Here is a 25813-nt window from a genome sequence, read left to right on the forward strand (position 1 = left end):
GTGGTTAGAGCATCGGCCAAGCACTGAAGGGTCTCAGGTTCAATTCCCAGCCCCAGTCCGATGTTTCTCTCTTCTCTTTCTTCTCTCTCTTCCCCGCTCCATCCCTCGCTTTCACTCTCTAAAAATCAGTGGAAGAACGTCCTCAGGTGAGGATTAACAACAACAGAAAGTGTGCTTTTACACTGCAAGCTCCTGATCAGTCATTCTCCCCCTGCCTCCCCTCAGGTCCATGAATCTTTCTACAAGCACCTGAAGCCACTGCAGTCCAAGCTCTGAAGGTCACGACCTCAGTCCTCCACACCCCCTGCACCTGTCACACAAACCTGCACAGAATCTTGATCCATCCAGAGAGCTTTGGAGCACATGATAAATTGACCCTTTCCTCTTTATCAACGAAGAAAACAGTGAACAGCTTTCAGAGATTGAATGAAAAAACAAATGTTTTAAGTGCAATTAACACTAAAAGAGACCTGCTAAGCATTCAGAAAAAGCTTTAAGAAATGCAGTATGATTTCCCTTTGTAACGCTGCTGATCCCAGGCCGTAACTTTTGATAATTCATAGAGTTTAACTACTAAGTAGTTAATTTTTCACTTCTTAATTGCTAATCACTGGATATATGTGTTTTTAAGCAAAGGTGTTTATAAAGTGGGGTAGAACCCTTCTGAGCTTTCCTGCTGAATGCCCTACCCCTCCCACCATGGGCCCTGGCTTAAAAGCAGAACCGAAGAAAACGGATTGGGAGAAATAAACTAATCAGGAAGTTCGCTGTGAGTCCGTGCTTGACACATTGTCTGCCTGCTTGCCCTTGATTGCTGATGTATTTTCTGATTGTTCATAGTAGCATTTGTCCAACACAAGGATTTCTTCAGCACAGGCCCACTGCAAGGTCATGGTCCTGTGCAGTTGGGAATTCATCTTCCATTTGAAGGACCCCTAAGTTGTCACTGTAGTAGCACTGCCACTCCCTTTGTCCCCCACATCTTGGGAAGAGGTAGGTAGCAGAGTTCTCTCTCAGAGGACCCTTGGCAGCTGATGGGACCTCAGTCAGTGGTGTTTGATCTCCCGCCCTCCTCCTCCTCAACCTCCTGAAGGAGGTGAAGAAAGGAGAAAGAGGCACCGTTCCTTCCTGGTGGAGGAAATGTAGGGAGCGCTCTCGGTTACGCTTACTGTGACTTCGGTGACCATATTAACTGGAAAGCCTGGAACAATCCAGATCTCATACGTGCTGTCATTTTGGCTAAACCATTAACACGCTTGGAGGTTTCAGCACCTGGCATGACAGAAAGCATCACTCAGGTTACCACCTCTTACACCCAGGGTAGCACAGAAAAACCCCTCGCCAGCCATGTGTTCTGATTTTGAATCCGAAAATACAATCACTGAAACCATGGCTGAAGGATAAGTGGAAGTTGCATAGAATCCTTCTTACTGTACATCTGGTTTTATTTTCAGTATGTTTCTAGGAGTTTTCTCTGAACTGCTAAATTGTCCTTTCAACTGAAATCTAATTTACACAATCATTCTGTATGTAAAGGGTAAACATGTATCTCTTAATGAGTTTTATTCTTAAAATCAATGTAAAACAATACATCACTTGATTTTAATTTTTTTTTTAACCTGTTAACGGTGTCTGTGAAACTAGTTGTTTCTGCCTCAGGAAACTGGTTGTCCTTGAGGAAGTGCTATAGTTCATGGGAATTAATTCCTATCTGGGGACCTAACATAAAATCTGTCCCAGTAATAGGAGAATTTTAGGCCCAGCAGGAATTCTTGTCTGTTGACACAAGCCTTACTCTCTCCAGGAGAATTAATAGATAATTGTGTTAAGATTGAAGTAAAAAGCACTATGTTCATCTCATTTGAGTGTTTCTTGACAGTAGTTCAGATTCTGAGAAATAATATTTAAATTACTGGATATTGACCTGTTCAATACAGAATTGTTTCAAAATCAGTGCTTAAGCACCTTACCCACAGATGAACATCTGTAATCAGGATCTGTGTTTGAAATACATGCACCTAATAATAAACTAAGCCTGACATTTGATACTATTTTTATTAATATTGGAATGTTTGTCTCGAACTTGACTCACTGTAATCAAAGAATAAAGATGTAATAAAACCTCACTAATTTGTACTGTCAAGAGGCCAAGAGTGTTCCACATAATTAAACAAGTTCAAATTATGAAGGACTTTAAGGTAACGGGTTTATTAGGTTTAGGGAGCACTAAGAACAAAAGGAGTGAGGCCTGCCTGAGCCACAGCCTACCATCCGCTGGCGTTGCTGCCGTCTGGGGAGCCGGGCGCGCTCCGGTCCATTTAGGAGAACTGGTTTGTTGAGTGCTGAACAGGAAGCAGCAGGTCCAGTCTGCTGTCCCTAAGGAGGCAGACTTGGCCATAGATAAGTCTGTGTTGTGTTCTTTTGTGTAAATTAGATTTTCAGAGATTACAAAGGTAAGCTTCAACCTGGTCTCCTCCAAGATGATCAAGATCGAGTAGAGTTAACAAGATTTTCCTATTAGATGATACTGATCTCAGTTTTTGTCCAAGTACTCTGAGCAGGACTCCAAAGTTTGAGGTTCAATAGGGAACTTGTGCTCTTTGTGACGATGAAAGTGGATTCTTCCTCAGGTGCCTGGAGCGCTGTGTTCCCTGATAGGTATGTGCTGAGGGGTATTTCAGTGTTTGAATGCTGGCCTCCGGACACTTGGCCCCAAAGCCTGGGGGCCTGTCCTGTTCTTGTCTGCAGTATCAGCTGACTCCAGAACACTTCCGTTGCGGTGGTAACTGTGTTGACATGCACTCTGAGAACTCACTGCCCGGAGTTCCAGGTTCTCTCTCTCTCGAGGCATTTTGTAATTCCTGAAGTTAACATGTTAGATCTGCATCCTTGCCTTTCTTCAATGAAGGGCTTTGGCTGGAGAAAGAACTGTTCAAGTTCACGACCCCAGAGTTCTCTGGGGAATGCTGCTCAGTCCCTGCTCCCCTTTCTCAGTTCTTTCCATCCATCTTATTAGGAAGGGAGAGAATAGATGCAGATCTGCCTAACGCTGCTGATCTTCTTACACACGTGGAAGCTATGCCTGGAGTTAGAGGCTGCCTTGAAGCAGCAGCTGCTACTGCGGCTGGAGAAGGAGCAGAGCCAGGAAACTGATTATTCTACCCGAGAGCAGGACTTGTTGATTCTCCTGATGCCCATAAAGGTTTTGGTCATTTTCATGGAGTAACTCAGAGATCTCAACTAACTGAATGTTTACGCCTCAATATTTTACTTGGAGGATTAGACCAAGTCAATGACTAAAATGATTTTTTCATTTTATTTTTATTTTATTTTTTAAAATATATTTTATTGATTTTTTACAGACAAGAAGGTAGAGGGATAGAGAGTTAGAAACATCAGCTGCCTCCTGCACACCCCCCACTGGGGATGTACCCGCAACCAAGGTACATGCCCTTGACCGGAATCGAACCCGGGACCCTTGAGTCCGCAGGCTGATGCTCTATCCACTGAGCCAAACCAGTTAGGGCATGATATTTTCATTTTAAAATGGTGGTGGTGGTTTCCCCCAGCTGGCGTGGCTCAGTGGTTGAGCATTGACCTATGAACCAGGAGGTTACGGTTCGATTTCCTGGTCAGGGCACATGCCCAGGTTGCAGGCTCCATCCCCAGTGTGGGGGCGTGCAGGAGGCAGCCAATCAATGATTCTCTCTCATCATTGACGTTTCTATCTCTCCTGTCCTCTCTGATGTCAATAAAAATGGTGGTGGTGGAATTTTGATTTTAGCTGTGCATACTTATTAAATTTTTCAGTAACTATTTCTGTGGTCTATGACAATAAACAGAATTATAAAGAATCTTCGGAGTGAGTTACCAGATGTTAGCTGTTGCAGACCTGCACATTTCCTAGATTCTAAGGGGGTTTTGTTTGTGTGATTTTGCCTTAAATTTAAATGAACCATTCATTATCTCAGGGAATCATGGAAAATTGGAAGTGATTTTAAGAATTCTGAACCAGCCCTGGCCAGCTAGCTCAGTTGGTTAGAGCATTGTCCCAGTAGGCCAAGGTTTGTAAGCTCAATCCCGTTAGGACACATACAAGAATCAACCAATGAATGCATAAATAAGTGGAACAAGTCAATGGTTCTCTCTCAAAAAATTTAAAATTTTTTCTGAACCAAAATAAGTAGTTTTGCCACAATACGCTTGACTTTCATAGATTAGGTAACAAATATGCAATCTTCAACATAATATTCAGACTGCTGACTACTACTTTGTGAAAACCGTTTTATTTACAATTGCTGTGGATTCAAGGATGGGACTTGTATCCGGTGGAGTGTATAATTTCTTTGCTACCCTTTTTTTAAAAATATATTTTATTTATATTTTACAGAGAGGAAAGGAGAGGGTAGAGAGCTAGAAACATCGATGAGAGAGAAACATCGATCAGCTGCCTCCTGCACACGCCCCAACGGGGATGTGCCCGCAACCAAGGTACATGCCCTTGACCGGAATCGAACCCGGGACCCCTCCGCAGTCCGACGCTCCATCCACTGAGCCAAACCGGTCAGGGCTCTTTGCTACCCTTTTTCCTTTTCCTTGTGGTTTGAGTTTGGTTTTTACCTGACATTTAGCTTGCGTGGTTGCCCTCCCTGGCTGGACATTCAGCGGGGACGGGAGTACAAGGTGCAGGAGTCCGTAGCATGTCGGTCACGGTTAGACAGCGGTGACCCAACACTGGCCTGCGGGTAAGCCAAACCACTAACCCCTTTTTCCTTTGTTAAGTCGAAAGACCCCTAATAAAACCTGTAATTAACACAAAAAGTGGTGTGTGTCTTTACTGGTGATGGTATTGGGTTTCATTCTGGCGTTGCATCTTTGATTTTCTTAATTGAACAGTTAGGTCACAGCCACTTCCCTAAGCTTTGGAATGTGGGATAAATACATAATTACGGCGTAACGTGTCAATCTTCTAAACTTAACACATTTCTCACGCCCTCCCGGTCACGATTCAGCCCACAGAAGAGTGCTCTGTCTTAGAACCCAGATGCATGCGCCTTGGAGCCAGGGGCCCTCTTCCCAAAGTGGCGTTGAGGCAGCTCCCAGCAACGGCCGAGTAGTGAACCGAGGCCGGTTTCGACTAACGGCCGCGACGGGGCACCCTGGGAAATGTAGTTCACCTTAGCGTCCCCTGTTTCCTTGGTCCCGGCAGGTGAGCGGGGCTCAGACTACAACTCCCAGGATGCCTCGTGCCTCCTCTTTCGAAGGCCCGGGCGACTGAGAGAGAGGCGTTGACTGGGTTCCGAAGCGGGAGGCCTGACCGAGCTGGGCCGGGACCCTGGGCTATGGCTCGGACAAGTCCCTGGGACTGCGCCTCCGAACGGAAGGGCGCGTAACCCGGGGCATGTCAGGGGCTGGGAGGATCGTAGGCTGCGCTGAGGTCGAGATGGGCTGGGTGCGCGGAGGGGGCGCACGGAGGGGGCGGCATCTCGGGACCGAGGGCATGCCCCCGGGAGGACCCTTGCTAAGGGGCATGCTCGGGATTTTAAAACGGCTAGGCACGGCGTTGGCTGAGCAGATGCGACGACAAGATGGTGCTCGTGGCCCCGTGGCCTTTGTAGACCTCTTAGACATTCCCGCGGTCTGGGAGGCCGGGACCCGACCCCCCGGGAGTGACCGGAAGGGCCTGCATGTGCTGCGAGACAAAGCGCGTTTGCACTTTTAGGTCGTGAAAATGGCCATTACAGAGAAAAAGAAACACAAGCATTCACGTTAGTGGCCCCTGTATGTAACCCCAGATAAACTTTGCATCCGAATAACAGGGCAGGCCGACAGCGGAGAAACAGAGATGACCCCTTCCCCGGCGGGCCACAGGTCGGTTCCGGTTCCGGTTCCGGTGGCGCGGGGAGGGGGAGGGGGAGGGGGCGGGGGCGGCGCACGGAGGAGGAGGGAGCATTCTCGAGAAAAAGAGTCCTCTAGATGGGGTGAGACGGGCTTCCAGCTGGTGTGAAGGAAGAGATTTCCACGTGAAACTGTCCTGTCAGGGAGCAGCCAGCACTCAGTCCGCTGTTGGTGCTGAATGCTTCCTAGACAGCCCTGGCGTGGCCTGGGCAGGTGCATTGGCCGCAGTGCCAGGCCCCCCACCTCCTTTCTGAGATGGGCTCCTGCCGTCTCAGCATCCTCTTTGCAGTAAGGGATGCGGAAAACTGCACTTGATTCGAGTAAACACCACACCGGCTCATCAGGTTACGGGGAGCACTTAGCTTCTCACCCGAATGACTCCCCCTGTAAGGAACTTTCAGTTGATGGAAGTAGGTTTCGGCCTCTGGAATGGGCAAAGTGAGAGAAGCCTGGATAGGCCTTGGGCTCAAGCACGGTTCAAGTGACATCATTTGTAAGCAACCACTTTGGTTTTCTTCCTTAGGGAGCAGGAGCCTGATGTGGGCAGAACTCAGATGAGCTGCATGGTGCTGTGAAGGAGCCCCAAGCCGCCCCCAAAGCCTTGAGATGGTAGGCAGAATGCAGGGTGCGATGTGTGGAATGTGAACCTGCCCCACCCCCCACCCCCAGGCCCTGACTGCATGGAGGACTGTGGGGCTGGGTGACGGGGACCCCGATGTGGTGCCTGGAGGAGAGTGACCGGAAGTCACGTTGATCTCGAACTGAACTTCTTCTTCTTTTTTTTTTTAATATATTTTATTGATTTTTTACAGAGAGGAAGGGAGAGGGATAGAGAGCCAGAAACATCGATGAGAGAGAAACATCGATCAGCTGCCTCCTGCACACCCCCCACTGGGGATATGCCCGCAACCAAGGTACATGCCCTTGACCGGAATCGAACCTGGGACCCTTGAGTCCGCAGGCCGACGCTCTGTCCACTGAGCCAAACCGGTCAGGGCATCGAACTGAACTTCTTGTTAAGCTCCGAGCAAGCATTTCTCGGAGCCTCTGCGTGTCCCACTGGAAGCATCTTTAAGCCTGTCGCTGGTGTTGAGCGGGGGGGCTGTGGGATAGAGGAAAGCGTTCCCGATCACGTTGCATCCTGGCTGGGAGGGTTTGCGAGTGGCCTCTGGAATTCAGGGAGAAGGAGAGGCTTCTGCACGGAGGGGAGGGACACCCACAGTGGCATCCACTGCGTTAGCGGGGGCCGTTTCCATGCTCGGAATGAGTGTGTTCTCAGGAACTCCAGGCAAGCACGAAGGGCTCGTGTGCTCCTTCTCCCCTGGTGACGTAGCCAAAGGCAGCAAACGCACTTCATTCTGTGGTCTCGGTTTCAACACACGTTCACTGTTTGATTTCGTTCAAGTGATTTGTTTCTCCCGCTGCAGGCACCAAAGGCCAGGAGAGGGTTGAAAGGTGAGCGGAGAGGTGGGACATCACCCGTAACCAGAAGGAATGCCCCCACCTTGGGTCCACATGCAACTTACATGTGTCTGTGTCTGAACGACCCTGGTGGTTCCCCCATAATTCCATTGGCGGCTCTGGTCATCAGGGGGCTCCTGAAGCTGCCTCGGTGGCCCTTGGCATAATTCAGAAATGAACGAGGGATGGGACTTGGGAAAAATCCCTCTCAGTGGGGTCTGTGTCCGGAAGTACTTGGTTGGGGTTAAGGGTGGTGAAGGCACTTGAGTTGGATGGGGTTTCCATGTGCCCCACGGAGAAGTGGCCAAGGAGGCGTGCCCCCAGACCAGTCCTGCTGGGAGGGGTCTCGGGTGGAAGGGCCCTAGCGGGCTGTCGGGGTGGAAGAAGCGTGTATGTGCCCACAAACCTCGGACGCTTTTCCCAAAGACACGCTGGACTTTGTTCAGAGTCTGGAAGCCTGGCTTGGTGGCCGGTGCGTCACGTACAACGTAGGTCCTACTGGAAATCTTCACCATCGTCCTCTGAGGAAGTCGTTCTCAGTTCCTACCCTGGGGTCTTCCAAGAAGGCGATGTGACTTGTTGCCAGAGAATTAGAAGACGTCTCGTGGCCAGTGAGAGAGAGCTAGGCCCCCGAATTCAGCGTCTGAGAGCCCTGAGGTCCTGGGGTGAGGGCTCAGGACGTGCGGCTCTGAGGACCACTCCTTCCTCCTCAAGTCACGCCGCCGCCCCCTCTGTTCCAGGCTCCATTGATGACGTCCTTGAGGACCTCCTGGGGGATGAGAGTAAGTGCCCCTTTCCAGAATCCCCTGATTCAGGCTTCTTCTTCTTTTTTAAAAAAATATATTTTATTGATTTTTTACAGAGAGGAAGGGAGAGGGATAGAGAGTTAGAAACATCGATGAGAGAGAAACATCCATCAGCTGCCTCCTGCACACCCCCTACTGGGGATGTGCCCGCAACCAAGGTACATGCCCTTCACCGGAATCGAACCCGGGACCCTTGAGTCCGCAGGCCTACGCTCTATCCACTGAGCCAAACTGGCTAGGCATAAGCTTCTTCTTCTTTAATTGAGATACATTTCACATAAAATTTACTCTTTTAAAGTGTACGTGTCGATGGCTTTTAGTATATTCACAAAATTGTCCAACCATCACCACAGTCCAATTCCAGAACATTTTCATCACCCCATAAAGAAACTCCATGCCCGTTAGCAGTCACGCCTCATTCTCTCCTCCCCCAGCCCTAGGCAACCCTGGCCTTCCTCTCTCTACGGATTTACCTCTTCTGGACATTTTATAGAAAATGAATCCTGCGGTGTGTGGCTTTTGCCTCTGGCTTCTTCCACGTACCAGGATGTTTTCGAGGTCTCTTTCTTCGTTCCTCTCCACGCACGGCTGGGCGATATTCTGTTGTGTGGATACGCCACATTTTGTTTATTCAGCCATCAGTTGATGGATATTTGGGAGGTTTCCACACGTTCCTAGGCTGTTAGGAATAATGCTGCATGAACATTCACATACAAGTTTTTGTGTGGATATATGTGTTCAATGCTCTGAGGTCATACACCTAGGAGTAGAATTACTGGGCTAGATGCTGACTCTGCGTTTAGCTTTTTTTATTTTTTATTTTATTGCTTTTTTACAGAGAGGAAGGGAGAGGGATAGAGGGTTAGAAACATCGATCAGCTGCCTCCTGCACACCTCCTACTGGGGATGTGCCCGCAACCAAGGTACATGCCCTTGACTGGAATCAAACCCGGGACCCTTCAGTTCGCAGGCCGACGCTCCATCCACTGAGCCAAACCGGTCGGGGCAACCGCCAATCTATTTTGACAGCAACCGCACCATTTTACATTTCCCCAGCAGTGTGGGAGGGCTCCGGTTTCTCCACACCCTTGTCAATACTTGCTCTGGTCTGTCTGCTTGACTCTAGCCATCCTCACGGGTGTAAAGTTGCATCTCATCATGGTTTTGATGCGCATTTTCCTAATGGGTAATGATTTTGAGCATCTTTTCGTGTATTTATTGGCCATTTGCTTATCCTCTTTGGAGAAGGTCATTTTTTACTTGGCGTATTGTAAGCGGTCCTTATTCTGGACCCTTGTTTCTTACCCCGTATATCCACGTTTGATGTTCTGAGGAGCAGGGTTCAGAGTCATGCAGAGCTCCGGGGACAGCAGGGACAGCAAGGCTGAGGTCCCCCACCTGGCCCACCCACCAAGCACAGCCCCTGGCGTTCCAGCGACAGCTTTGGGCCACGGAAGTGCATTGTTCTTCCTGCATTTCCATGGGGTGGGGGGCGGGGGCTTTTCATTTGTCATTTGGCGTTCAGGCTTTTCAAGGGATAGCGTGGGAAGCTGCCTGTGGGGCCCTTTTCCTTCCTCCAAAGGGCCCTCCTCCATCAGGAGGTCTGGGAGACAGCTTGCGGGGGGACCTGCACCCCTTTTCATCTTCACTCCAGTCCTCTGTAGCCCAGTGACATCTTTTCTGTTTTCTTTTCTTTCCAGTGACACTACCTGAGAAGCCTGTTAAACTGGCGCCACGTGCCAGAGATAAGACAGGTGTAGCCCAGGTGCTCCCTTCCGCCAGGGCGAGGACAAGGTAAGCGGGGACTGGGTGGGTGGCCTCGACCCGCCCGCCAGAGGCTCTGCCTCCCCTCCCCGGCTTGCCACTGACTGGGTGCCCGCCTGTCAATGCCAGCCGTTTCCTCTCCCCGCCTCAGCTCCTGGGCAGGGGAGCACCTCGGGGAGTGGAAAGAGAGTGGAACTGGAGGGCAGAGTCCCGGCTGTGGTCTCACCTACCCCTGCTACCTACTGTGCGCCCCTGGGCAATCCCTGAACCTCTCTGAGCCTCCATTTCTTTCTCGGGCTCAGAGGCTTGCCCCAGATTGGAGATTTTCAGTCGTTTGTTCTGAGGTTCTGACAGTTGAGCCGTAGGAGGGAGCTTTGTGAGCCCCCGCCCCCCGCCCCTTCATTATAGCTAAAGCAGATCTGTTTTTTTTTTTTTTTTTTTTTTAATTGTTGGACCTCTTCTTTTCTTTTTCTTTTTTTTTTTTTAAATATATTTTATTGATATTTTACAGAGAGGAAGGGAGAGGGATAGAGAGCTAGAAACATCGATGAGAGAGAAACATCGATCAGCTGCCTCCTGCACACCCCGTACTGGGGATGTGCCCGCAACCCAGGTACATGCCCTTGACCGGAATCGAACCCGGGACCCTTCAGTCCGCAGGCCGACGCTCTATCCACTGAGCCAAACCGGTTTCGGCCAGATCTGTTTTTTAAAAAAATATATTTTATTGATTTTTTACAGAGAGGAAGGGAGAGGGATAGAGAGCTAGAAACATCGATGAGAGAGAAACATCGATCAGCTGCCTCCTGCACACCTCCTACTGGGGATGTGCCCGCAACCAAGGTACATGCCCTTGACCGGAATCGAACCTGGGACCCTTCAGTCCGCAGGCCGACGCTCTATCCACTGAGCCACACCGGTCAGGGCAAGCAGATCTGTTTTTCTCTCTGACCTGTTGGGTTTTAAGATTTTGGTTTTGAAGAGGCTCTGCTTTTTTAAAAGTTAGAGTCAGGGCACTGGGGAGCCTGCGAAGTTCCCCCCCGCAGCCCTGTCCTCCGCGGGAGCGTGCGGGCTCACTGGCCTCTCCAGGCCGTTCTCCTATCGCAGTCACCTGGCCCCCGGGAGCCGGCGCTCACCCGCCCTTTGCAGGTCCCTCCGGGAACACGACGCCTTCTGCACCATGGCAGACCCGGCGGGAGCTGAGGCCGAGGTGAGCCTGGTCCGGCCCTCCTCCAGCCCCTCTACGGAACCCCGAAACTGAGATGGGTGTCATGGCCAAGGGCTGCTCACGGAACGGCTTAGGAGGCCCTGCAAAGCCAGTTCTTAAAGCCAAACCACACCCGCGGGCTGTCAGATGCCCAGAGCACCATCCCCTTCCTTCCCCACGGAAATGGAGCCGGCCTGGAAGGCGGAGCTGCGGCTGCCGGGCCTCCTTGTGGCCCATGGAGCCGGGTGCCCACAGGAGGCCCCGCGCTGAGGCCCCGGAGCGGGCTTCCCAGTTGGGAGGAGGCGGAAGTGGCAGCGCTCCCTGGGCCTCCGCACCTGGGCCGGTTCCACTTCAGACAACACCCAAGGCCACGGGCGGGCAGGCTCCTAGTGAGGCCCCTGGGCGAGCTCTGCTCCTGCCCCACAAGCGGGGCCGCAGGGGGCGAGGGCCCCGGGCTCCCAGGCCCTGGACTAACACCTGTCGTTCCCCTCCGGGGCCTCAGGTTTCCGACATCTCCGATGCAGACCCGCAGGCTTTGCTCCAGGCCATGAAGGTAGGAAGCGGCCTGCCTGCGCGCTCTGAGTTCCGGTGGCCGGGCCTGGGCTGGGCTGCTGGTACTGCTTGCCACACTTCCACTCTCCCTCTCACGATGGCGTCTGAGCCCTTCCCAGGGCAGGAACGGAGCTCATCATGAGCTGCTGCCCTCTGTCCCTCTGGGGATGAATTCCGTTTCCTGGTTCAGAGAGTCCCACGCAGACACATCAGGCCCAGGCCCCTGTGACATGGCCAGGCCCACCTCCCCACCCCCCAAGGCGCACCTGGCTGCATCCCTCCACCCCCCCACCTGGTGGGGAAGACGGGAGACAATCTCCTCTAGAGCTGCTTCTCAGCCTTTCTCCACATCCCTCCCACCCCCCGCCGAGTCCCCTTCAGTCCAGCTGTCCTCTGATATAGGTCAGGACCCAAGCTGACCTTGACCCTGGAATTTAAGACATCAGTTCTGAAGACTTGAACCTCTCGGTGCTGGGGCATGGAGGCATTCAGCACAACTGAGCACCGTCGGGGTCCCTCCCTCCCCCCACTTTTGCAGGATCTGGACGAGATGGATGCAGATCTCTTGGGTCTGAAGAAGTCTCCCCTAGCCCCAGGCAGAGGCGCGGCCAAGGGTTCTGGGAAAGAAGAGCTGTCTCACAACCCCCCACCTGCTGCCCCGATAACAGCCCGGGAGGAAGGTGAGCAGGACACAGCGCCTCAGGCCCAGGGCGGCTTTGGGCGTGGAAGATGCTTAGATGGAAGCTTTCCTGCCCCGTGGGCTTCTCTGCCTCCGATGGCGTGGGCTTCTCTGCCTCCGATGGCGTGGGGTTCTCTGCCTCCGATGGCGTGGGCTTCTCTGCCTCCGATGGCGTGGGGTTCTCTGCCTCCGATGGCGGGGGGTTCTCTGCCTCCGATGGCGTGGGGTTCTCTGCCTCCGATGGCGTGGGCTTCTCTGCCTCCGATGGCGTGGGCTTCTCTGCCTCCGATGGTGTGGGCTTCTCTGCCTCCGATGGTGTGGGCTTCTCTGCCTCCGATGGTGTGGGCTTCTCTGCCTCCGATGGTGTGGGCTTCTCTGCCTTGGATGGCGAGGCCGGAGCTGACTGTGTGAGTGTTCATGGTGGGAGGGGGACAAGACGAGCTTCCTCCTAGGGCTGCCCCGTCCCTCTGAGCCCAGTGGCAGCTCCTGGAGAAGCCAGCTGAGGTAACTGGGAGTTTTGTGGTAGCCCCTGCAGCTCCCGGGCCCGTGTCCCTGGGGACGGGGCAGAGCTTCCAGGCCACGTTTCCTGCCAGAAGCCCGTGTGAGAACAGGGAGGTGCGGACACAGCCCATGGCTCAGCCACGGCCAGCCCCTGAGCTCCACCTGGGAGAAGGGCACGCCTCCCGGCCAGGCCCCGGCCATGACCTTGCCGTCTCTCCGCAGGGGGTGCCGTTCCCACCAAGAAGCCCTCCCCGTCTCCCAGCAGCTTTGGGCACCAGTACAAGAAGTTTTCTTTCGAAGGTACCACAGGCCTTCCAGCCATGCTTCTGGGACACTCCAGCTTGGGGAGGGAGTGGCCATGGCAACGCAAACTTGCCCGCAGCCCAGTCGCTGTGTGTGTCAGACACGGAGCAGGGGGCCGGTGCCGCTGATTTAATCCTCATGAGTCCAGGGCGGACTAATGTGGATTCACCCGGATGTTTGGGGAATTTATTTGCAAGAAATTTGAAGCCAGACATCACGCCGGAGCTTTTATAAAGTGCAGGAGAAGCCCTTTCCCTTCGTGGGTACACAGATGTTGGACTTCTCTTCCGATGCCGGGGGATGTTTCCAGAAGGCTGTGCCGGCAGCAGGGTCTGGGGTCACGGCCAGCCTGGCACAGTCACGCTGGACCACAGGCCCAGGGCCGCTGTCCCGTCCCCTCCTTGCGAGGAGCCCGGTCTGTGTCCAGATGCTGAGGGGCAGCGAGGTGGGGGAAGGATGCGGTGGCCCCAGCGCAGCGCAGGGCTCATCTTCCTGGCGCAGCGTCCGTCTGACCTGTGCTTCCCTCCCCCAGACGTGGAAGACCCGTTGGCAGGACTTCTCTCCGACGATGAGGAAGGGACCCCCAAGAAGCCGCCTGGGACGGAGAGCAAAGCGGTTTCTGAAAAGAGCCCAGCCCCAGCCAGAGACCAAGGTGGGGCCTTGTTTCTTGTCCCGGGAAGAGGCAGGTGGCAGTGGCTCGCCAAACTTTCTGGTGCAAAGCAGAGACCTGCCAGGTGTGGACTGCAGGCCTGAGAACCAGGATCAGGAGATCTTTCATCTCTAAGAAGCGGGAGGCGGAGGGGGTGAGCCTGGGAGTGGGGCGGGTTGGGGGGACAGATCTTGTGGCATACCAGGCACGCTCGATGCCTGCTGCCCCAGCCAGAGGTCAGGGTTGCAGGGAAACACTTCCCTCAACCCATCCAAGCACCACCGTGGAGGGCCGGATGACTGGCACTGTGCCCTGCGTCTGTCTCTTAGGGCCCTCCATTCCTCTCACTCCTGGGGACACCCCTGTCCGGAAGAGAGAAGAATCGCTCTTTGACGATGAGGACGACCTCATGGCCGCCCTGGGGTTTGGAGATAGCCCCAGAGCAGAGAAGAGGCATCCAGGAGACCAGTAAGGACCCTTCCGAGGGCAGCGTCCCTGGCCGAAGCTGGAGGGCGGGTACAGCGTGTCCCCAGGCGCCCCTCGTATTCACACGTACCAGCTCTGTGTCGGTCCTGCAGGGAAGGGTCCCGCCCTGCTTGCTCCAAGCTGGATGAGCTGCTGGCTCGAGGCACTGCCACCACACACCTGGCTCGCCCGGGCACTGGGGAGGCCCTGGAGCTCAAGCTGGACAGGAAGTGCCAGAGGCCACAGGGTGAGGAAGCTTGCGGGACAGGGAGGTGGGGGGTCCTAGAGCAGATTTTGCCACAACCCATAGTAAGAACTAAGCTTTACATCGGGACCCACACGCTTTGCCCATTTATAAAGGAGACAGTGTCATGAAATAAATAATAATCACCACGTTCCATACTGCTACTTTTTCTTTTTATGGCATTTGATTTATAAATACAGTGACACAACTCATTACATTCGCAACCTGCTAATAGGTAGCAGCTCAGTGTGAAAACCACGCAGTGTTGCTCACAGTGTCACCCGGGGGGTTGACGCGTTCTCGTTCCACACGCAGCTCGTGGCCTCACCTAAAGGCTGTCGGGCAGGGCCCCGCTTCTGCGTTTCAGCAGCTCCCCGCGGTCTCCCAGTGCTGGGTGGGTGACACCCAGCCCCTCGCCCGCCTCTTGCAGAGCAGCCTCGCCTGCACACGCCTTACACGCCACGCTGCCGGGACAGAGTGTCACTCCCCGGCCCTAGATCACAGGCTCCTTCATTCACAGACAAAGAAGACACCTGGGCCAACGAGGACTTCCCCTTTGGGGCCTATCAGCCCACCGTGGGCTCCTCCGAGGGCCGGCAGTCCCGCCGGCAGCCAGTCAGGTAGGCGGGCCTCGCCCCTCCCACGACAGTCCGGCTGGGAGGCCACGCTGCGCTTCCCGGGGGCTCGGGGCTCTGCGGGTGTGAGGGCAGGGGGAGGTCACCCCGTCCCACCTATACAGGCCGTGTGGTAGAGGCGCCCCCAGCAGGAGCCTGGGCCCAGATCCGCTCCCAGCCTCCGCAGAAAGAAGAGAATTGTCTGGATTAGGGTTTTTTCCTCCCAGTATATATTTTAAACTTTGTATTTTATTTTTTTTAATATATTTTATTTTTTACTTATTTATTTTTAATATATTTTATTGATATTTTACAGAGAGGAAGGGAGAGGGATAGAGAGTTAGAAACATCAATGAGAGAGAGACATCAATCAGCTGCCTCCTGCACACCTCCTACTGGGGATGTGCCCGCAACCAAGGTACATGCCCTTGACCGGAATCGAACCTGGGACCCTTCAGTCCACAGGCTGACGCTCTATCCACTGAGCCAAACCGGTCAGGGCTAAACTTTGTATTTTTAAATAATTTCAAGCTGACAGGAAGGTTGTCAGAACCATACAAAGAACTCCCTCCTGCCCTTCGCCCAGACTTCACGGTTGCTGACATTATGCCGTGTTGGGCAAGGTGCCCTTCTTTCTCCCTAAATAACCCTCTGTACATGTCAACACGCTTCCAATCCCTGCTGCCCGGCCAGTGACACAGGCAGTGGCCGAGTACAGGCGCCGGGAACCAAATGACTGTTGCCGGAAACCACTTGACCGGCTGCTTCCCTCTGGACGGGTGTGCCTTGGCTGGCATTTGGGCCTAGTCACTGCACGTGGAATTGTCCCGGTTCCTGCGATGGGTTTTAAGGTGTCCGTGCCACCACGCTGCCACCTGAATGGGTGTGAGCACCGTGCCCACAGGGCTAAAGGCTGTGCCGAGCCCCTGGGCACCCCAGACTCCTTGGCATGGGCCTGGCAGTCACCCCGCCCACAGCAGAGGGGAAGACCGATGGGGGCTCTTGGGACAGGCTGCTTGCCCTGCTCTAGACCCCTCCTCTCTGTCTTGAAGTAGGTTCTTTGCAGAAGATGGCATAGACCGCAAAGGAGAACCAGGCTCCAAGCAGGCCGCCCCAGCAACAGCCAGCCCCACCCCCGCGAGGAAGGGAGGCGCTGACTGGTTGGGCCTCAAGGACGAAGATGAGGACCTGCTCCCTCCCTCTCCCACCAGAGAGCCTCGCAGGAGGGGCTCCGCGCTCCCCACACCCTCCGTGCCCCATCCCGAGAGACAGCCGGCTGCTCCAGGCCCGCGCTCTGCCCCAGCTGGGCTGCCCCCCTCCTCCTCCTCCTCCTCCGGGGCACAGCCACCGCCCCAGGGTGCAGACCCCCCTGCCAAAGCCAGCCAGCCCTCCCAGCCGGGAGCGTCTGCGGAGAAAGAGGAGGAAGACTGGCTGAGCCATGCCTTGTCTCGGAAGAAGGCCCGAGACCTGGCCAGAGAAGAGCGTGCTGCGGCCTCTAAGGGCCAGATCTCGGTGGGGGCAGCGGGCCGACCCCCTTCCAGCAGGTGCAGACTCGGGCTGTCTCTGGTGGAGGGAGGGCTGGGCCGGGTACAGACAGGAGCACCACCTCTTCCCTGTGCTTCCTTCCCTCTGCGCGGCACAGGGGCCTGGACTTGGGAGGAGAATTCCTTGGCCAACCTGTTGTGAGCCCTCCAGGGCTCGAGCCAGCAGCTGCTGGAGGGACCGCAGGACCAGCAGCACAAAAGCCACCTGCCCAGCCTGCCGCCTCGGGGTACGTCTGCAGCCGGGGCTGAGGGTGATGAGAGGGCTGGGGGCCAACCCGGCCTCCTGACTGAGACAGCCCTGGATGAAGGCGCTTCCTGCAGCCGGCCCCTCTGCTCAGGGAGGCCGCACTGTGAAACTGCAGCCACAGCCTCTCCCGCTGAGGACGTGACCTGTTTTCCATTCCTGCCACCCCTCCCTGTGTCCGCAGGGCCCCCGGGACTGGGAACCCGGCCACCTTGGCCCTCGATGCAGGCGACTCAAAGAAGGACACAGTCCCTGGAGACCTCTCCGGCACTGGTTTGTTTTCTGCTTTGGGGTAAAATCTGGGTGAGAAAGAGGACGTTGAGCTTCCTTCGGGGCTCCCAGAAGACAGTGATGCTGGAACACACACACGCACACACGCACGCACACGCACACACACGCGCTAGAGAGACAGAGACAGACCTTGGGACCTCCGTGGGCCTCCGTCCTGCTCAGTTCCCTGCTGTTTGTTTTCAGAGCCTGCAATGCGTTTCCCGAGCTCCCAGGATCCCACGGGGCTTGCCGGGCCTGTCCAGGTAGGGAGACAGACAAAGAGGCACAGGTCTCAGCCCCCTGATGCAGCTCCCCGCGCAGAGGTGGCGGCAGCGGTTCGACTTGGTGGCCTGCAGGATGTCAGAGAGCGCGCCCGGCTCTCCCACCAGCATTCTCTGCACTGAGCCTTGTCGGGCAGAGCTGGTGCCAACTTGCCAGCACCAATGGGGAATTAGAGGTGGTACCCAGGCGGCGTGGCCAGGATGCTCCCGTCCCAAAGCAGGGTTGCAGTGCCTTGCTCCATCTATACCAGTGGTTCTCAAACTTCCTAATGCCGAGACCCTTTAATACAGTTCCTCATGTTGTGGGGACCCCCAACCCCAAAATTATTTTCGTTGCTACTTCATAACTGTAATTTTGCTACTGTTATCAATCGTAATGTAAATATCTGTGTTTTCCGATGGTCTTAGGCGACCCTTTAGACCAGGGGTGGTCAAACGTTTTGACTCGAGGGCCACAATGGGTTCTTAAACTGGACCAGAGGGCCGGAACAAAAGCATGGATGGAGTGTTTGTGTGAACTAATATAAATTCAAAGTAAAGGAGCGGAGGGGAGAGCAAGAGAACCCTCCACTCTTTCGGCTCCGCGGGCCGGATAGAACAGCCGGACGGGCCGAATCCGGCCCGCAGGCCGTAGTTTGCCCATGGCTGCTTTAGACAATTCATTAACAGTAGCAAAATTACAGTTATGAAGTAGCAACAAAAATAATTTTATGGTCGGGGGTCACCACAACATGAGGAGCTGCATTAAAGGGTCTCGGCATTAGGAAGGTTGAGAACCACTGATCTAGAAAGCCTCCTCTCTCCTGCCACCCTCCCTCCAGGCCTCCACCTGCTTCCCGGGTGTGGCGTCACCTCTGACCCTGGGCCTGAGGAGGCCTAGCCCCACAGGAGCATGTCCCTGGTCACCCAGGGCCCTTTTGGAGATGGGGTTGGTGGGCAGGAAACAGGAGCTATGCCATTTGGACTGCGGCTGACAGCAAAGGCGCATCGTACGCTTTTGTCGTCATTAAGACTGCTGGGACGTAGCGTTGGTCTAGGAGTCTGGACCACTGTGGGGGGAGGATGTCTGAGGAAGGAGGGACTCATTCTCCTAACCAGACCTGAGTGACCACGTGACACTCCGAGGCCCCTTCCTCGGCTTCTTGGTGTCATGTCCTTGACCCCGTCTGCAGCCCCCGGTCAGGTGCAGGGCCTGGGAGGCCCAGTGAGCAGAGGGCCCGAGGTAGCTGAGCTCCGCTGAGTCCCTGCCCCTGCCGAAGCTGGAGCATGTCCCCTCCTCAGTCCCTGCTGCCGGCGTCCCTGGCGCAGAGCCTGCTGCCGGGCACAGGATACGAGCAGCAGCTCCTGGCCGCGCACGTGCAGCTTCAGAGTGGCACCACCCAGCTCCAGGCTGAGCTTCTGCAGAGCCAGGCCCGGCTGGCAGAGCTGGAGGCCCAGGTGAGGGTCTGGGCCCGGGTGAGGGTGGAGGCAGGGCTGTGATGGGAAGGCATCACTGTGCGGGCTGGAAGGCTTCCCCAGGGACCTACGGGCCCTGCCTCGCACCCCCACGCTGTCTCTCTTGCTGTGTCAGGTGCGGAAGCTGGAGCTGGAGCGGGCCCAGCACAAGCTGCTGCTGGAGACTTTGCAGCAGCGACACCAGGCCGACCTGGAGCTCATCGAGAATGCTCACAGGTACCCCCCCGCCCCGGGCCTTCAGGGCTCCCCACGGCTCCTGGCCTGCCCCAGCCATGTGCTCGGGGAGGCCCTTCCGGTGGCCGCCCTCACCTTCTGAGCCCCACAGCTGGGTGTTCTGTTGGCAGAAGCCGCATCAAGGTGCTAGAAACTTCCTACCAGCAACGGGAAGAGCGGCTGCAGAGAGAGAACGAGGAGCTGTCTGCCCAGTACCTGTCGCACTGCCAGGAGGCCGAGCAGGCCCGGGCCGAGCTCACCGCCCAGCACCAGCGGCGCTTGGCGGCCGCCGAGCAGGAGAAGGACCAGGAGGTGGAGCGGCTGCGGCAGCTGCAGCGGTGAGGGCCAGGCCCAGGGCCAGGCGGGCAGGGGGGCAGGCTTCTAGGGTGGCCAGGGCAACCTGATTACCATGATCCCCCCAAGCCGTGCCTTTGAACCGAGGTGAGGACCCAGGCCAGCACACTGACCCATCCACCCATGAGAGGGGGCATCGCCCCACAGAGGTGGGAGGGGTACCCACAGGGCTGGTTGGGCTGTGCCTGGCAGCAGCAAGCAGGCGAGCTAACTCAGCCCAGGTCAACCCACGCGCCTGCTGGGCCTCTCAGGTCTAGTTTCTAGACCAGGGGTGGGCAAACTTTTTGACTCGAGGGCCACAATGGGTTCTTAAACTGGACCGGAGGGCCGGAACAAAAGCATGGATGGAGTGTTTGTGTGAACTAATATAAATTCAAAGTAAAGGAGCGGAGGGGAGAGCAAGAGAACCGGATAGAACAGCCGGATCCGGCCCGCGGGCCGTAGTTTGCCCACGGCTGTTCTAGACGGACCCTGGTGTGGTTTGTACTCTGTGCCTGGCATGGCGATCTGGTTGCCTTTCTGGGTTAGAGCAAAACTAAGAAAAGGTCCATAGGGAGCTGGCTGATGAGGCAGAGCGGCCCCGTAACACTCGTCAGAGTCCAGGCACGCCTGTCCTTTCCTCCGCGTGAATGACGGGAGCAATATCCCCTTAGAGAGTGGATGTGGCATTAAGGCACCAAGGCAGTTAAGGCTGACAGCCAGGGAAACTGAGGCAGTGCCCGGAGAAGAAAGGGAGGCCTGGCAGCACTGCGCCGGAGGCACGCTCCTCCCTGGAGAAGCTGCCCACAGTCCGCCCTCCCACGGCGCTGCAGGGCCTCCATCCTGGAGATGCGCAAGGACCATGAGGAACAGCTGCAGCGGCTGAAGCTGCTGAAGGACCGAGAGATCGATGCTGTCACCAGTGCCACCTCCCACACACGGTATGTGTGAGGTCCAGGCCCTGCCCACCCAGGGGGCGGTGCTGGGGTCCCCAGGCCAGGCTGACCGGATCCTCCCCAGGTCCCTGAATGGCGTCATCGAGCAGATGGAGAAGTTCTCCAGCAGCCTGAACGCGCTGTCCTCCCGTGTGGAGGCCTCGCACCTCACCACCGCCCAGGAGCGGGAGCTGGGCATCCGGCAGCAGGACAAGCAGCTCCGAGGTACCGCGTGGCCTGCCTCCCGCCCCTCCCAGCTCAGTGGGAAGGCGGGCGGACACTGAGTGTCCTTGGGCTGCCCCAGCGCTGCAGGAGAGGCTGGGCCTGCAGCAGCGGGACATGGAGGAGGAGCGGAGCCGGCTCCAGGAGGTCATCGGGAAGATGGAGGCCCGCCTGAGCGAGCAGAGCCGGCTGCTGGAGCAGGTGAGCCGTCCTCCACCCCGCGGGGCCCGTCTCCCAGAGCACCAGGGAGCTCAGTGTACCCCGAGTTCACCTCCGGGGCCTCGGGACTTCCCTCTGCAATGTCTCCTTCCCCTTCCTGCCCTGGCCCCCCATCCCACTTTCTTTCCAGTCACTGGAACCTGTCCTGGCTGCTGGTGCCTGTGACATTGGGAAAGATGTGGAACTCCCTACATAGCTCACATAGAAGAGGAAGCTGTAGTCTTTAAACATACCTTTCCTTTCTTTCTTACTAGGTTATAACATGATACATTTCACTGAAAGAAATTAAACTACACAAAACAATAAAGAAAAAAGTGAAAATTACCCCCTAGCCCAGCCGTGGGCAAACTACGGCCCGCGGGCCGGATCCGGCTGTGCTATCCGGTTCTCTTGCTCTCCCCTCCGCTCCTTTACTTTGAATTTATATTAGTTCCCACAAACACTCCATCCATGCTTTTGTTCCGGCCCTCCGGTCCAGTGTAAGAACCCATTGTGGCCCTCGAGTCAAAAAGTTTGCCCACCCGGAGAGAGCCCTGCGCTGTCCCCTGTGCCTGTGGACTGGCGGTGTGGAGACAGAGAGGGTTCTATGTCCTGACCGTGTTTATTCAGGCCTCACGGGGTACCTTTATGAAGCCCCTGCCTCGGGCCAGGCCCAGTCCGCTTCTGACCTCATGCTGTGTGTGCCCTGCGTTCCCTGGCACGCTCAGTGTCATGACCACCCCGCTGCCTCGCCTGCTTGGCTGATGGGAGACGGGGAGGCGAGTGCTGTCATTGGCAATTCAGGGACCAGGCATGCTGCTGCCTCCGGAGCTCCCAGCGGAGGGCCCTGAGCCTTAGCCCTGGTGCAGGTAGCCTAGCGGTCGGGCCGAGTCCTCCTGGTGTCCCTCGCCTTGTGCCTCTCCAGAAGGGCAGTGTTTGTGACGTAGTGTGGGAGGCGCAGGTGGCTTTGCGCAGCAGTGAGGCCTGACGGGGCAGGTGGAGCGCTGCGGGCTCACTCTCGGCCCTGCCTCAGGAACGCTGGCGGGTGAGTGCTGAGCAGTCCAAGGCCGAGTCCACGCAGCGCGCCCTGGAGGAGCAGAGGAAGGTCACTGCCCAGCAGATGGCCATGGAGCGGGAGGAGCTGGAGAGGGCCAAGGTGAGTCCAGCCACACCGTATCCAGCTGCCACCCCTGCCGTGATACCCGAGGACACACACCCCTGACCTTTGCACCCTCGTCCCAGAGTGCCTTGCTGGAGGAGCAGAAGTCCGTCATGCACAAATGTGGGGAGGAGCGGCGGCGCCTGGCAGCCGAGTGGGCCGAGTTCTTCGCACAGCAGAAGCTGAGTAAAGAGAGGGCCGAGCGAGAGGTGGAGCGGGTGCTGCAGGTGGACGCCCAGCGGGAGGGCACCCTCATCAGCCTGGCCAAGGTAGAGCCCAGCGCCGCCAGCCCTGCCCTTTCCTTCCCGTCCTCACTGTCTGCTCCTCCATCAGGTTGGGTCAGCTTAGCAAAGGGCACAGCAACAGTAATCATGTAACAGTAACAACTTCATTCTCCTGTCCTGGTTCTGTACGCACATTGCTCACTCAATCCTCGTCACATCCCCATGACTTAGATATAAAATACGGGTTCAGAGAAGCTGAGCCCAGGGGTGAGGGCAGCACTGAGGCCTGGTCCTGGGCCTCCCTGGCTGGTTCTGGGACCCCCTTACCCCACCCCCTTCTCCCAGAATCAGGATCAGATGGAGCCACAGCAATGAGGCGGGCGGGCCAGGGGCTCCTCGAACCCTGAGCAGAGCCCAGTTCAGCTCCTGAGAGGACACAGGAGTGAAGGCTTTGCCATCTCCAGGAGCAGGCAGAGCTGAAGATCCGGGCAAGTGAGCTCCGGGCCAAGGAGGACCAGCTGGCGGCCGAGAGGGAGGCTCTGGAGCGGGAACGGGAAGAACTGCGGCGGGAGAAGGAGAGGGTCCGCGCCGCTGCCCTGCGCATCAGGCTCCACTCCGAGGAGGTGGAGAAGATGAGCCAGGTTCCGGCAGCTCAGCTGGGCGCGTGGTCGGGGCCTGGGCAGTGCCCCGTCCTCAGGCAGCCTGGCTGACCCAGGTGGTCTCCCCGCAGGTGGCCTCGGAGAAGTACCGGGAGGGGGAGCAGGCATTGCGGGAGGCCCGGCAGGTGCAATCAGAGCATCAGGCCCGGCTACAGCTGGTGCGGCAGCAGGTGGAGCGGCTGCAGCAGCAGGAGCAGCACATGCACCAGGCAAGCCCCCCCCTCCCAGCTCCTGCTCCCCCCAGTCTGGCTCCACCGACCCCCCACCTTCAGACCCTCATGGCTGTGTCCTTCTCTCTGGGGACGGGGGACAGGAGCATCTGAGCCTGGCCCAGAAGAGGCTGCAGCTAGACCATGTCCGACAGGACCTGCCCTTCGGTCCCGTGGGGCCACTCGCCCAGGCCCAGGGCCTGGCAGCGTCCGGCCCGAGTGGTAAGTGGCTCCAGAAGGATGGACTTTGACCATCGGGTGGGCAGTGCCAGCAGCATCCTGCCCATGCCTCCCTCCACTCAAGTTAAGGGCTAGCTGGTTTTAAAGTTATCGCGTTAATACGTCTTTACACAGTAATGCGTGTTCCTTATAGAAAAATACATTTGAAAATAGAGGGAAGAAAACTTTTAAAATAAAATGTCACTCTCAACCGCACACTCTAGAGACAAGCACTTTTAACATTTTGGTGCATGGTGTTCTAGACTGCGTGTGTGTTTTTAAAAACAAAATTGACATCATATACTGTTTTGTACCTTGGTTTTTTTATTTGGAAATATACATACAGAACATGTTTTCATATCAGAAATTAAACACTTAACCATAATTTTTAATCAGTATAAGTTTCCATTATGAGGCTGTTCCATACTTTTAATGGTTTGCTACTGGGTGATTTTTTTGTCACTAAGATAAACAGCACGTCCGTGACAATCTGTACCTACAGCTCTGCGCTTTTGCCTGGTTATTTCCCTTGAATAAGTTCCTAGAATTAGATTTGCCGGGTAAGATCCCCGGAGCATTTTCAAAGCCTTTTGAGGGTTGGAGAAGGTGGGTCCTGGGTGCACCCACCACCGTGGTAAGAAGGCCCCTGGGAGACAGGCTGTGGCTGCCCTGTCCTCCCACCCACGCGTGGTCCCTGACCTCCCCCTCAGCCTTTTCACCCAGCGTGGCTCCTGCTCCTGCCAACCCTCAGGGCATCCAGCCATCAGCCTCCCTGGGCCCCTCACTTCTCCACGCCAAGCTGGTGCTGCTGAAACACGCAGCTGAGCAGGTAAGCATCCCGTAGCAAAGGCAGACTCCACCCCGGCCCGTAAGCATCCCATAGCAAAGGCGGACTCCACCCCGGCCCGTAAGCATCCCATAGCAAAGGCGGACTCCACCCCGGCCCGTAAGCATCCCATAGCAAAGGCGGACTCCACCCCGGCCCGTAAGCATCCCGTAGCAAAGGCGGACTCCACCCCGGCCCGTAAGCATCCCGTAGCAAAGGCGGACTCCACCCCGGCCCGTAAGCATCCCGTAGCAAAGGCGGACTCCACCCCGGCCCGTAAGCATCCCATAGCAAAGGCGGACTCCACCCCGGCCCGCCACTCCCCCTGGGCCAGGGCTCCTCGTGGTCACCTTGGTGACAGGCAACTCAGGGCAGTCAGAGAGGAGCACGTCCTGGCCCTGAGGAGGGCTGAGCCCACCCCCTGGAGGGGACCATCTCAGACCTGTCCTGTAGGCCCGGTTCTGTTCAAAGCCATTGCCTGTATCTTGCCAGCTGATCCTCACAGTAGCCCTGTGGTAGCAGTGACAGCCGCTCCTGTGTTCAGGCTCTATACTGAAACGTTCCTCTCCCCCAGCCTCCAGGCAGGCAGTGCTCCTCTCTCCAGTTTACAGGCAGGCTGAGAGAGTGACGTCATGTGCCAGCAAGTGGCCTTGCCAGAACAGACCTGGTCTTTCACTCCAGTGCGCCTGCTCCTTCCAGGCCCCCCTTCCGGCTCACAGCTTCCCAGAGCCAGGGAGTAAGTGGGGAGGGCCTGGAGTGAGGGCTGGCTCCCTAGCACCCAGGGATCCACCTCACGCAGTCCCTCGAGTCTGTGTCCCTGTTCGCAGAAACAGCACAGGAGGGGCCAGAGGAGGGTGCTCACCCAGTTCTGCCTTCCAGGACAGAGACTTCTTGGAGAATGAACAGTTCTTCCTGGAGACCCTGAAGCAAGCCTCCTACAATATGACATCCCACTCAGCCTGAAGGCCCTGCTGCCTCCTCAACAGAAGACTCGGACCCGGGCACTCTGTCCTAGTGCCCCCTGGCTGCCAGCTCCAGGGAGGGGGTGCCCAGGGAAGGCTCTGAGATGCCCAGGGCTTGATAACAGCTCTTCAAGTAGACAGGGTACAAGGCCATTCCGACCATGCCAGCCGCAGCTGAGGCAGGCAGGTGCCCCCGGGCCTTGGGTTTGAGATACAAAGGCCTCTGGGGAGACGCAATGCTGAGTGTCTCTGCCCCCAGACACTGTCAGCTTCAGCTTTGGTTCTCTGGACCCCTCCCCTCGTCGGTAGGCAGGTGGTTGAGGGGTCTTTTCACCTGGGCCTCTTCTGACACGGGGTCTTCTCCAGGGATGCCGAGCAGCCTCCTGCCCTCCCGCCTGAGGCCAGCAGAGACAGCACAGGGCCCCCTCCCTAATGGGGATGTGGAGTCAGACCACGTGTTTTGAAGGGCCTCTATCCTGCTGGCCAGGGGTGGGGGTGCAGGGGCAGGAGAGGGGTGGGAATCGCAATTGCCTGTAAATTACTTGGAAAGAACATGTCCTGGTGAGCACGAAGGCAGAGGGGGCAGCTGAGTGGCCCTGAGCAGGCAGTTCGTGTGTCTGTCGCAGAACAGCTTTTGGGGGGGAACTTATTTGTCTACCAACAATCTACAGCCTTCATCTTGGACCCATTAAATTGCTATATGTTTTTTAATCCAAC

General features: G+C 56.2%; 2 protein-coding genes across 7 annotated transcripts in view; both read left to right on the top strand.

Moving 5' to 3' along the window:
- Positions 1-2126, top strand: part of ACOX1 (acyl-CoA oxidase 1) — a 26100-nt gene extending 23974 nt beyond the window's left edge. For both annotated transcript variants that reach the window (XM_080677533.1, XM_080677532.1), the window contains exon 14: positions 226-2126. In XM_080677533.1, the coding sequence (XP_080533659.1) occupies positions 226-276 (51 nt within the window). In that variant the 3' untranslated portion in view covers positions 277-2126. The remainder of the gene's footprint in view (positions 1-225) is intronic.
- Positions 2127-5307: 3181 nt separating this feature from the next.
- On the top strand, positions 5308-25813 carry FBF1 (Fas binding factor 1). 5 transcript variants are annotated; one of them, XM_080677216.1, is made up of 30 exons: positions 5308-5871; positions 6422-6507; positions 7326-7353; positions 8100-8141; positions 9866-9959; positions 11079-11139; positions 11639-11689; positions 12227-12368; positions 13091-13168; positions 13704-13823; positions 14150-14288; positions 14399-14532; positions 15050-15149; positions 16199-16687; positions 16786-16914; positions 17116-17204; positions 17406-17464; positions 18764-18919; positions 19053-19153; positions 19282-19488; positions 20317-20424; positions 20504-20643; positions 20723-20841; positions 21872-21994; positions 22081-22266; positions 22686-22862; positions 22952-23089; positions 23194-23311; positions 24019-24137; positions 25014-25813. In XM_080677216.1, exons 2-30 carry the CDS (start codon positions 6505-6507, stop codon positions 25095-25097), a joined length of 3534 nt encoding a protein of 1177 aa, XP_080533342.1. In that variant the 5' UTR covers positions 5308-5871; positions 6422-6504; the 3' UTR covers positions 25098-25813. The 5 variants fall into 5 exon arrangements, with proteins under 5 accessions (XP_080533342.1, XP_080533345.1, XP_080533344.1 ...); XM_080677218.1 differs by lacking the exon at positions 5308-5871 and adding an exon at positions 5919-5981; XM_080677217.1 differs by lacking the exon at positions 5308-5871 and adding an exon at positions 6022-6284.

The sequence above is a fragment of the Plecotus auritus genome (genome assembly GCF_963455305.1).
Source record: "Plecotus auritus genome assembly, chromosome: 7".
Lineage (NCBI taxonomy): Eukaryota > Metazoa > Chordata > Mammalia > Chiroptera > Vespertilionidae > Plecotus > Plecotus auritus.

Excerpts from the sequence above, each read along its gene's own strand:
- FBF1 (XM_080677216.1), top strand. Across the intron at positions 22,863-22,951 it reads AGGTGGAGAAGATGAGCCAG|GTGGCCTCGGAGAAGTACCG; the intron begins GTTCCGGCAGCT and ends GTCTCCCCGCAG. Across the intron at positions 23,090-23,193 it reads AGGAGCAGCACATGCACCAG|GAGCATCTGAGCCTGGCCCA; the intron begins GCAAGCCCCCCC and ends GACGGGGGACAG.